We start from the raw sequence: 12824 nt of genomic DNA on the forward strand, positions 1-12824 counted from the left end.
CAGGGGTAGTGAGATAGTAATAAGCAAATGAAGAATTCCTTCAAAACGTGGACAAATAATAACGGAGAGAAAGAGTTAAAGCAATATTTTTTTCTTTTTCCCAAAGTCTACTGTAACAAGAGGCCCGAACAAGACTCTGGCTCCAAAACCTTCCTATAGAACAAAAACTATACGGAGAACTGCCTGATCTGGAGACCACTGCGTAGTTCATCTCAGATATAAGATTACTGATCTGAACTCTCCGTCATGTAAAATGAGAACGAAGAAGAAGAAGAAATGAATTCTTGAGACTCCAGGTGCTCTAGAATTGTGCTCACTCTTTTGAAAGGTTATTTGAACTCAGAGAACGTGACTCCAGAATGTTCAAGTCATTGGATACACATTTCAGAAACATAATAAATTATCCACGGCTACATTTTAATGCATTCTGCTGAGTTTGCTGTTTCTAGTTACCATGGCGACTAAGCGAAATCTGACATGTCAAAAGTAAACTAAAGCATGCCTTATTTTTTGGAGTTTAAATTATCAAACATGTCAGAAGTAACACCTTTTGTAAAATCATTAAATTTAGACCCTTCTGGACAGAAGACTTAAATGTAAAGTAGCAATTATACATAAAACACTGAACCATAATCTTCAAATACAAAAACAAAATTTAATAAAAAAACTCAGAAAGACATAAAGATAAAGGCACATGTCTCGTTTTGTTTTGGTTTTTTTTTTTTGGAAGTAACGATATGAGGTAGAGTTAGGATTGCCTTAGTATTGTAGTTTGTATAGCAGACAAGATCAGAAGTAAAGCTAGGTGTACTTTATTTTCGTATTTTACAAATGAAGTTTATCCAGTGTAAAGTAAGGCATGCCTTATTTTCGTAGTTAACATATTAAGCTTATCCAATTTAAAAGAAGCCATGTTTTATTTTTAATATGAAATGAAATATACTATATGTAAAGTAAGGCGTTTAGTTGTTTATATATTAAACAAATCAGAAGCAAAGTAGTGCATATTTTTTTTATTCGCAGTATAAGCCTCTCAGCCGTACAAAAATGTGGGTACACCAATACAAACAGATGATATAACAAATCTGAGTATTAAACGTCAAGAATAAGTTTTTTTAATGAGTGCAGCTAGAATGTGTAAAATATGAAAAATAGAATGACCTATACCCAGAAACTTCACTGTAGTTGTCTTTCCTTCCCGTATTAATTTCTTATTGATCTTGTCCTTTGAGTTTGCTAAATTATGCAACGTCTGCTCAATGGCGGGACAAGCCCGATATATGACGTACACGATTTCTGCTTTCTCACTTTTCCAACCCATTAATCGCTATTACTATCAAACGCATGAAAAAAAAGCAATACATTTTATCTATAAAAAATACATGTAGGCACTATTATTCCTAAGGTGCAATTATTTTTTTTGATTGTATCTCCTAGTTTTCAGAAACAATGGATGTACTTAGGTTAACAAGTTACATTCTTTTAATCATACACAGGGCCGGATTTAAATAAGTGGAGGCACCGGATATCCAGAGCTGCTACTAGTGGACACATGTTAACCACGAACCGTAAGATTCAAATAATTTTGGGTAAAAATATGAAAAAAAAAATGTTTAAGAAAAAACAAACTTTAAAGCTGCTGACCCGTTGAAATTTGGTGTTTTTTTTTAAATCATTTCTTTGGGAACAACTCTCTTGCCTGCCCTCCTATAAATCCTGCTTTGGTCATACATATATTTTTTGTTGCAAATATAATGCTAATTTACGAAACTTAATTTATAACGTACTAGATTTTTTTTAATGATGAATAGCGTATGACAACATCTATGCAACACTATGGCGTCTCGCTCTATCACAATTGTTTTAACAATGCAGTACAAAATAAACAATAACTAACATCTTACTAAATCAATGATAGTGAACTCAGAACGAGACATCACTATATAAAGCATCAAATTCTAATAGGTTTATCTTTTGTTGTTTTTTTCACATAGAGGTTTCTAAAATCGTTTCTTTCTTTTGACTCTTGTATTTCTTACTGACGATATATTGGGTAGAAAAACCAAATCGCCATTGAAAAAAATAAAACTTGAAAAAACCCATCATTGAGAAGAGCATAAAAAAAAAAAAGATTTAGGATGATGAAAAAGTTGATCTTGTCTAATGAAAGGAGGAGAAGCAGTGAGGGAGATTTAGATTCTTTTCGTGACTAGAGGATGAAAGAACCACTAGATGACAGGACTTACAGCGTACTCCTTTGACACGTCGCCAGAGAGCTCCAAGCGAGCCAGTGACGTCATCAGATAATCGAAGCCGAGGGTGGTGGAGGTCGGTTTGACCCCGGGACGTCGTTGGCCGTCCATCTTATTGATCTGATTGGGGAAGGGGGGAAAAAATGAAAAGATTAGAATTGATTTGTAGGTACGAGTTGCAAGATGATTGCTAAGATACGCTTCATCAGATTGTGGTTTATGCTTGCATTGTTTTGTTTTTAGCATTTAGTGTATGTGTGTGAGTGTATGGGGGTATTCATCATTCAAATAACCAAACATGGAATTTTAAAAACAATTTAACCATAACAATAACTTTCATTGATGTGCAATTTAAACAATGCTACAAGATCAATTACCTGTTATAATCAATAATTACTAATCTATAGGGAGCAAAACTCAAAAGAGAAAGTGAAAGAGAGAGAGAGAGAGTGAGAGAGAAAGAGAGAGAGAGAGAGAGAGAGACGTTGGTCTTATTGTAATTCACTTATAAATGCACACACAAAAATTAAAATTAAATTAGTAAATTCTGCAAGAAATTTGAAAATCAAATGAGTATTGATTTGCTACGTAACTGCTGGGTTAGATTTCTACGCAAAGAATAAAACTTTCACGTAACAAAGTGGAGAATTGAAGACAAAAATAGAAAATAATTTTAGAAGTATCGGAGACCAAAATTTTCTCTTCTTCTCCACCTCTACCCATGTACTATAAAAACATTTTGTGTTATAACTTTGTCCTATCTCAACCCGTCGGTGTCCCTCTCACGTTCTTCCTTCCTTCTTATTGGACACAGTCGTCGCCACTGCAACTTGCCATTCTCATGGAAGCAGTGATTACCTGGCTCTTAGGTTCAAGATCGCCAGGGGGCACATGCTAGCCACATTGATCAAACTATTTCGTTCATTATCACCGCCCCCACTCTTTTTTCTTTTCCTTTACTTAGTTCATACTTTTTCTCCTTCACACTCAAAAGTTCACTGAGTTTTTTTTTTTTCATTGAATTCATTGCTGGAGGAGCGATCATTGACTTTCTTGTAGAGATGATGATTATTATTACGCAATGTTTACCCAGACATTTCTTTTATATATATATATATATATATATATATATATATATATATATATATATATATATATATATATATATATATATATATATACATAGAGAGAGAGAAAGAGATAGATAGATAGACAGACAGACAGACAGATAGACAGACAGACAGATAGATAATAAATAGATAGATAGATAGATAGATAGATAGATAGATAGATAGATAGATAGATAGATAGATAGATAGATAGATAGATAGATAGATAGATAGATAGATAGATAGATAGATAGATAGATAGATAGACAGACAGATAGATAGAGAGAGAGAGAGAACAAAATTATAGCTAATGGGTTCCTTGACATAATAGTCATCTGATCAGCACATTAGCGCATTACTGACATGGGTTGCTACCAACAAGATGGCGGAATTTACGTTTAAAATAATTTTTAGCGAGTATTTTTTTTAACTTACAATTGATATAATGACGGATTTAGGGCGAAATGTTAAGAAGCCATTACCTCTAAAGTGTTTTATATTATATATCATCAAACCTGAGCACACTCCACACACACCACAAACACACACACACACACATCTTGAAATCGTGAACTAATGGTTATTTTCTGACACTGCCCAGTAAAAGGAAATCAAGTTCCATTGTAGTCCCTTTTCCAGCGTCCACTTAGAAATTAAAATGTCTTTAGATCAAAGCTAATTAGAAACTGGAACAATATCTGTGTGTTTTTTTTTATTCATTATTCTTTTCTACTGCAAGAAAGCAAGCTGCAAGCAATTTGCTAAGATTTTTTAAAAAGGTTTAAACTTAAAACGAAGACACATGGGAACCAAAATCTTTTATTATCAGTATATTCCTGGCTTGCATTCAATTTTTTGTAAGTAATTCATATATATGCGATCTGTTTCTATAGGGCCGGATTTAGACTCAAAATGATAAGACCCGAGGCTGTTCAGAGACATAGAGAGTCACTAAAACAAATATGGAAAAGCTCCAGACTTTTGTCAACGGATGCTTACGCCGGATATTAGGAATTAGATGTCCAGAAATGATAACTTCTGTCAATTTGAGGGACTGAATTAGACAAAAGCCCGTAGCCCAAGATATCAAAATGCGAAATTGGAGCTGGATAGGACACACACTACGAAAACCAGCTACCAATGTAGCAAGGCAGACACTTGATTGAAATTTGCAAGATAAGAGTAAAGTGGGCAGACCCAAGCAAAACTGGTAAGAGGTCAGTCATCAGTGAAGCTGAGGGTACTGGAATGACGTGGGAGCAGATGAAGAAAGCTGCTCAGAACCGAGTTCGGTGGAGAGGTGTGGTGGCGTCCCAGTGCTTCCCTGGGAGTGCACAGGATGGTCAAGTCAAGGCTGTTTGAAATGTGGACTATTGATGAGACTAGATATTATACAATTTTCGGATACCTAGTGGGTTAGACTGATACGCAATTAACAAGTATATACATAGTAAAATAAAATATATTCAGCTTAAAATCATTAGTATTCATGAAATGACATGAAACGTTTGTTTAGCTATGGCATATGACTTGATGGCAGTGTTTTAAAAACATGTTAGTTTCTGCAAGTGACATGGAGAACGCTATTATTATTTCTATTGTCAATAAATGGCGGGAAAAAAATTATAGCTAGCTTTTTGGTGTAACCGGTGTACAAAATAAAAAGAAGTGTAGATAAGCTAGGACTTTTTTAAAGCTTTGTCTGCACCTTTCAGCACTATAGAATCAAATGTTCTTTCGTTTATAGCACAAAATAATTTTAATATGTAGAAAAAATCACACCTTTCAACTATGGTTTGAAGATGTATTTTAAAACGAATGAGCAACTATATATTGGTAATATAGGAAACTCGATACAAAGATCAACCGCCACTCATTGAAATACTGTTATAATGTTGGAACAGTTCTTTTTTTCTTATTTAGTTGGCAGAAGTTAGTTTTTAGTGTTTATCGTGAAAATCTTAAATGCTACTTACATACTACATTCAATTACAACGACTATATCCTCTAGCTAATCTGGAGGCTTCTCTCGTCTGCTATCAAGTAAAAGCGAGTGATTTCCCTTTCTCTAACTCTCTGTATGCAGTGGAAGTGGTCATTGTATATCAATATGCAGTTATGCACAAAATATTGATTACAAGATTTACTGCCTCAATAAATAGACATAATCAGGCTGGATAACCCTGGTACTTCTGCAACATTAACGTATCTCTGACAGATTCTCTACCCAATCTCCTTCATCTGTTAACAGGTCTTACTTCTTTAATTAGCCAGCCATTACAACGTCTCGTGGAGTTGTCAAGAATGACTTACAATGATAAATCGTATCCTAGTGTAGACCCTTTAACAAAAGTAAATTAGTCTAGTCCAAACCACTACATAACGTGCTTAAACCAAATCAGTTTTTTTGTTTCTTAGATATTTTCTCCCTAATAAAATTATATATTAAAAAAAAAAGAGCGTCTTAGTTTTGCTAGGTAGTTTTTCATGTCACGTTATATTTTTACAAATATAGATCTCAAAAAATATTCATTGAATTGTAAACTATAAAAGAAACTTGACTATCGCTTTAATAAACGTACTGCTGCTCAGAACCATAACTGTATGCACTAATTAAATAAAATACGCTTATTATATAAGAAAACAAGTGACATACAAAAAATTTAATCAATTCCGCCTTTACGCATCTGGTCTATCATTTCTCAGTCTATTTATTTCTTGTACTGCTACATTGTTGCAAGGGGTCTTCCTGTGAGTTTTGCATTATCAATTACTTTTATTAACAGTCTATCTAATAATCAGAGGCGTAGTGAGCAAAGCGTGCGCCCGGGACAAGGTACTTAACCCCCCCCCCAATTTTCCATGAACATCACATGCTAACTTGTTAACCACGAACCGTAAGATTCAAATAATTTTGGGTAAAAAAATGATACATAGAAATAAAGGCTGCGTGTGACGCCCCCCCCCCTGAAGGTACCGCCAGGGGCATCGTGCCCACCTTGCCCCCCCCCCCCTCACGACGCCTCTGCTAATAATATCTACATAAGACGGTTTGAAAAATCCTCATGTACGTCTATCTATTTATTCCACTCAACTAAACACAAAGAAACATTTAAGTCGAGTGCGTTAAGTTCAGATAAAGTCATGTTCAAAATAAAAAAAAAAATAATAATCCAAATTTCGTTTCAAGATTATTACATTTTGACAACAAAATATAACGATATAACCAGAGTTTTCACTGTAATGTCGATAAGGCAATAACTTTTCCCCCATAGATATAAATAAACTAAAATTTCTAGGAAAATAGTATCAGGCATTTAAAAAAAAAAATTCCACCCAGTATTCAACTTCCGTTTTTTTTTTGTTTTTTTTTTTGTTGTTTTTACAAAGCTTATATCAACTCACTCTGTCTGTCTGTCTGGTAAAAAGTTTGTACAAGTTATTTCTCCGACACCCAATCTTTGACCAAGCTAAAATTTCGCACAATTATTTCTTTTACCTAACAACACAAGAAACAATTTAAAAAAAAATAGTTAATTAATTATTTTGTTTGGCATCTCGAACAAGGGAAAGAAAGTGTACTTTACGGAAGCGATGGTGTAAGCTGAATTAGTCCCTTTTATAGGTCGCCGCTTTAAAGTAGGTTTAAAACAAACAATACATAACTATACAATCTTCTGTAGTCATAAGCACCTAAATAGCACAGTGATTAGTATATCGGCTTGGGAGGCCTGAGTTCGAATTCAGGTCGTTCAACTTTTTTTTTTCAAAATGCTTTTGAAAAGCGATTGCGGTAAAATTCCCCCAGATATCCCTTTCTTTCTCTCCCCTGCTCCCCCAGATATCCCTTTCTTTCTCTCCCCTGCTCTCCCAGATATCCCTTTCTTTCTCTCCCCTGCTCCCCCAGATATCCCTTGCTTTCTCTACCCTGCTCCCCCAGATATCCCTTGCTTTCTCTACCCTGCTCCCCCAGATATCCCTTGCTTTCTCTACCCTGCTCCCCCAGATATCCCTTGCTTTCTCTACCCTGCTCCCCCAGATATCCCTTGCTTTCTCTCCCCTGCTCCCCAGATATCCCTTGCTTTCTCTACCCTGCTCCTCCAGATATCCCTTACTTTCTCTCCCCTGCTCCCCCATCCTCATTTTCCCAACTGGTCCAGACAAGGGAGAGGATCATAGCGTACTGAGAAAACTAAAAGCATGAAATAGCGCTAAACAAAAACAATTTGTGAAAATATCTCCAGACGCACAGATTTATTGTTGTTGGCTTCGAGTCTAGCTAGATCTATTACAAATTTAATTACAAGACTGATCCAAACTAATTGAAACAATTAACTTCGTATAAGCTTTGATTTTTGTTGTTGTTTGTTGTTGTTTGTTGTTTTTTGTGTGTTTTTTTTTAAAGTATTTTTTTTTGTTCTTGTTTTATTTTGTGTTCACTTTGAAGAGTTTGAAAGTTAATAAGAGGAATTGTAATGGGGGGGGGGGCTTTAAATTTTAAGTACTCCATTTCTCTCTTCACAAATGGTCTTACTTTTAGATTATTAACATTAAGTACATTTTTTGTGAACCGGGGGTCCCGGGTTCAAATCCTTGTGAAGACTGGGATTTTTATTTTGGGATCCCTGGGCGCCTCTGAATCCAGCCAGCTCTAATGGGTACCTGACATTAGTTGGGGAAAAGTAAAGGCGGTTGGTCGTTGTGCTGGCCGCATGACACCCTCGTTAACCGTAGGCCACAGAATCAGATGACCTTTACATCAACTGCCCTATAGACCACTAGGTCTGAAAGGGGAACTTTATTTTACATTTATAATGAAGCTTGAAGAGGGTAGGAGTCTCTAACAAAATCCTGCCTAGATCCTTCACTTACTAAATTTCGTCACTGCGAACGACTACTAAATACTAAAACAACTATCTCTAGTTCAGTGCATGCTAGACACTGGCATTAGAACTCTTTTGTTCAACCTTTCCAAACACTACTAGACTCGTAATGAGATGCTGTAGAGAGATCCCAGGTATCACCTGCAAAGACCACATCACAAAGGAGGAGAGTGGACACGGGATCACAATGGCCATAGGGCTTCCCGATGAACTGCTGATCTCTATCGAACAACACAAACTAAAGCTCTATGGCCATATCACAAGGTTCTCATGTCTCGCAAAGACCTTTCTTCAAGGCACAGTACCAGGAAAAAAGAAGAAGGCAAACAGAAAGTGACGAGAAGACATCAAAGAATGGTTGGGCCTAGTGGTGTATCATCCAAGGTGCGAAAAGGTTCAATAAACCCTGGCCAACGACTATTAGGGGCTCACAGCAATAATAACGCGAAGGGGTTTCATTGCGCTTGGGCTCATGGGTCATGACCAATTAGGGCCCACATGGGCCCTTGTGGGGTAACATCAAAATGGAAAAAATAATTGTACTTTTGTAAAAGCCGATTAGAATTATTTCACAATATTGTTTCGTACATTTTTTTAGAAGTTCTATGACACAAAGCAGGTAGGTTTCACTTGCAGTTCTCTGCATTGAACAAGAAACAGCTTTGGTTTCTGACTCTCCCACTCAGGAGCCAGAACAATGAAATTTGTATAAATAAATATTAGACCTATTTACTGTTAACTGGTGGACTTTATACTTTTTACCGTAGATGTTTTTGGAATGTAAAATTTATATAATGTAAATATCAACTACAAAATTATTTGTTTGTGGAGTTTTAAGACACTATTAGTTGTACGGATTAATAGATGTAGCAAACGCTATGACAATATTACAAAAAAAACAACATACGCTGCTTGCTTTGGAATGACTTTTGGTAAATATACCGATACACAGACTATTCGATTTTTATTTCTTTACACTTAATTTGTTTGGAGGGGGAGGGGCCACCAACATATTATTGAGTCCGTGCCCAAGGCTACCTTGCTACGCCTCTGGTCGAGACTCTTTGAAGGCAAAAGACAGATAGGAATGGAGAAAGAAGGGCGACAGGTCATTTGTGGTGCCCCAACGGTTCAACAGACTTAGGTATAGATGAAGGAGACTGGACTCGGGTAGCAAACAGTCTCGTTAGCCACATTTACTTGCACATTGGTCGTTTTTATGTAGATAAAATAGAGCATTTATCTCGCTTACGTTGTATAGAAAAATAAACCATGAACAAACGTCTTGAAAGTACAAATTATAAATCATAAAGAGGAACAAAATTCAGTAATTGCAAAAGAGTAACTCAACGCTTCAATCATTTCCATGATATTGAATGATTTATACATTATATTTCGTTTCAGTTACTAAAAATTAATACAAATTGATAAATTAAAAAAAAACAACATACACTGCGATGTTGCCCTTACAAATACTATCTTCAACAAATATATCTGCTTACCTTTTGATGAAACACTCGGCAGACGAGAGGAATACAAGAAAACACGTTTTGACAACACCTTTGCGAGAGAGATGAATGGAGCTCGGATTCTAAGAGAAGTGGCGGGGGCGAGCAGTTTTCCGAGGACTCGGTCTTTACACTCAGTTCAGACTCTGGCATTTTGAGCTTAATAAAAAGAAAAGAAGAAAAAAAAAAAAGAAAACACACCCAAAGCGCGCCACGCGGTTTTACAGTTGTAGTCGACTAGAACGCTGGGATTATATGGGCGGTATCGATCCAGTCGCTCTTGGTGGACATGGAGACACCGGAGGAGGCTGTGACATTTGTACGCAGAAAAACAAAACGATTCCAACGTGGCATTATCCAACTCGGGTAATCCTGATCTATGCAAATTAGCTGAAAGGGTGAATGCTAACAAGTCACTGGCCTGCGGATCCTACTGACTCTATAACTCATACATCTCTATCTCGCAATTTTATAACTCGGTTTTTTTTTTTAAATACCAAGATAATTTGTATTTCAATCTATGATAGCAGTGGCGTAGCAAGGTACCCGTGGCTCCTGCTCCTTGGATATAATCATGCTCCCCATTTTCCTATGCCAATGAGACAAAAGTAAATTTAGTCAAACAGTATGTATTAGTTTTGTGGTTCTCAAACTGTGGTCCACGGACCCCCAGGTATTTGTGAGTTGACCGTTTGAAGGTGCGCAGGCAGGGCCGGCCCTAACAATTGCAAAGCCTCTTGCGAAACGGATTGCGCGGGGCCCAGTCTGGGTAAGGATAATGATAATAATTTAAAATTAAAATTTTGTATTAGAAAATAAATTCGTCTTTGCATTTTATTCCTTCTTTACTAAGCACAAAATCACGATTAAATGAATTTAACTTAACGAGCCTTACATGTAGAGAACTCATACAGTATATCCTCATAGGTCACGCTCAATAACAAGAATTACCAAATTGTTCAATCAATCTTCGCGAATTATTGACCTCTAGTAATTCTTGATTAGAAGGAGGTGCGAGAAGTTTCTTTCACCAAATGCCACAAATACGGGTATCTTGTTATTCCGTTTTCTTTTAATCGCGAGTAGGATTGGCGTTTTCCATTTGAATGACACCCCAAAATGACATTTTCGTCTATATTTCAGAGAATTTACTAATTTCCAGAGATTTCCAGGATTTTTTCGTCTATTTTGCAATGTCAGGAGATTTCTAGGAGCTGCTGTAACATCGGGAGACTGAGGGAACTCTTTTATGTTTTAATTTAATAATTTACTGTCCGAACGTCTTGACAGGTCTGGGAAACCAAAATTCTCGACCTGTATGGTGACATGTATGCACTACGGGTTTCTGTCCAGGGCTTTTTCAAAAGAGAGGATTTAAGCCGCTCAAGCCCTCACTCAAATGTAGTTTAATGATGAGGAGGATGAATAATTTACACATAAAATTGGCGCGGGGCTGATAAAGTGCGGAGCCCGCTGTTGTCGCATAGGTTGCAGTGGCATAATGCCGGCCCTGTCCGCAGAAATATGGAAATTGTATACAATTAAAATAATTTGCAATACAAGAGCAGCTTATTGAAATATCCGCAAATGAGGAACATAAACCAATGTTGGAACAAGGAGAGCACAAATACACAGATTACTCTTTTATATCCTGAATTGTGGCTTATTGTAAAAAAAAACAACGAATTTTCGACTGTTTGGTAGAATGTAGATTTAACTCGTTACTTAGCTCATCACAAATAAAAGAAACCGACTAGAAACTTATGTGCCTGTGGAGATTTACGGTTGCTGCTTAAAAACATTGAGTCGGACATAAATGCCAACATAAAATGTCTCAACCTAAATCATTAACTTTTTAAAATTTAATTTTAAATGAAGCTATAATTTCAATAAACACTCCTTCATCAAAGTTTTTTTTTATAGCGGCTGACACCTGGCTGACATTAGCCGTAGAGAAACCTGCTCCCATCTATGCATAGATTTCGAAGCATCAGGTAACAATAAGAGTGCTGCTCTAATTGTGTGGTTGTGGTCTTGCTCTATATGAACAGAATATACAAAGTTCTCTAATGGGTTACCTAATAAATTACCTAAGAAAAGTAACAGTACCTAATGCAACAACTGGCGAAAAATTTTGCTGCTGTGGACTGTCCACTTTCAATAAGGTTCTAATTACTGTAATCTCTCTCTCTCGCTCTCTTCTTCTTCTCTCTTTCTCTCTACTCCTGTCTCTCTAGAACCCTCCTTTTAGCACCTTGCGCATCGTAATGCTTGACCATATTGTCTCCTCGACTCCTTGTCGCTCCCTCTCCTTGTCTCTCCCTCTCCTTCTCTCTCTCTCTCCTTCTCTCTCTCTCTCCCTCTCTCTCTCTCCCTCTCTCTCTCTCTCTCTCCCTCTCCCTCTCTCTCTCTCTGGCCCAAAACCCCTGCCCCCCCTTCTTTTTGGCACTTTCCTTGTCGTAATGGACTCCTACAGACACCCGACTTGAATTAAGCCTCCCTCTACCCACACACACACACACACGTACACATAATGTTGGCCGGTAAATTCTAGTATCGCTTTCCCCCCCCCCCCCTTCCCAACAACTTATGAGTTGGTTTTAAATACAATCTCTGGACTTTTCTCGACTTTTCAACTCAATGTCGAAATACATAGCTATGTTTCTTTTCGTCAACACCCAGACAGCCTGTAATAACCTGTAACAACCTGTAATTAACTAAAAAATTTTATCCAAAACACACACACACACAGTTACACACCAAAGAGTGAATGATTTCATTTTTTTTCTCTGTAAACACGCATTCATGCAGCTATTTCTTAATTAAGAGACAAAGAAAGAAAGTTGCTGAATGTTTTTTGTTTAATATATGGGCGTCCATTTCGTGTTATTAAACATTTCATACTCCCCCCCCGCCACAAGCGGATCCAGAACTTTGGAGTGGGGGGGGCGATTTTTTTCCAAACCCTAACCCTAACGCCCAGTAAACCCTAACCCTATACATAAACGTGCGTACAGCACACACACACACACACACACACACACATATATATATATATATATATATATATAT

General features: G+C 36.8%; 1 protein-coding gene across 1 annotated transcript in view; it reads right to left on the minus strand.

Annotated features, from left to right (window-relative positions):
- The window catches only part of LOC106069885 (receptor-type tyrosine-protein phosphatase T-like), a 112492-nt gene extending 102505 nt beyond the window's left edge, over positions 1-9987 (minus strand). The window contains exons 1-2 of the mRNA XM_056027700.1: positions 9747-9987; positions 2247-2372 (exon numbers count right to left, since the gene is read on the minus strand). Of these exons, the coding sequence (XP_055883675.1) occupies positions 2247-2372; positions 9747-9905 (285 nt within the window). The 5' untranslated portion in view covers positions 9906-9987. The remainder of the gene's footprint in view (positions 1-2246; positions 2373-9746) is intronic.
- Positions 9988-12824: the final 2837 nt, after the last annotated feature.

The sequence above is a fragment of the Biomphalaria glabrata genome, chromosome 4 (genome assembly GCF_947242115.1).
Source record: "Biomphalaria glabrata chromosome 4, xgBioGlab47.1, whole genome shotgun sequence".
Classification (NCBI taxonomy): Eukaryota; Metazoa; Mollusca; class Gastropoda; family Planorbidae; genus Biomphalaria; species Biomphalaria glabrata.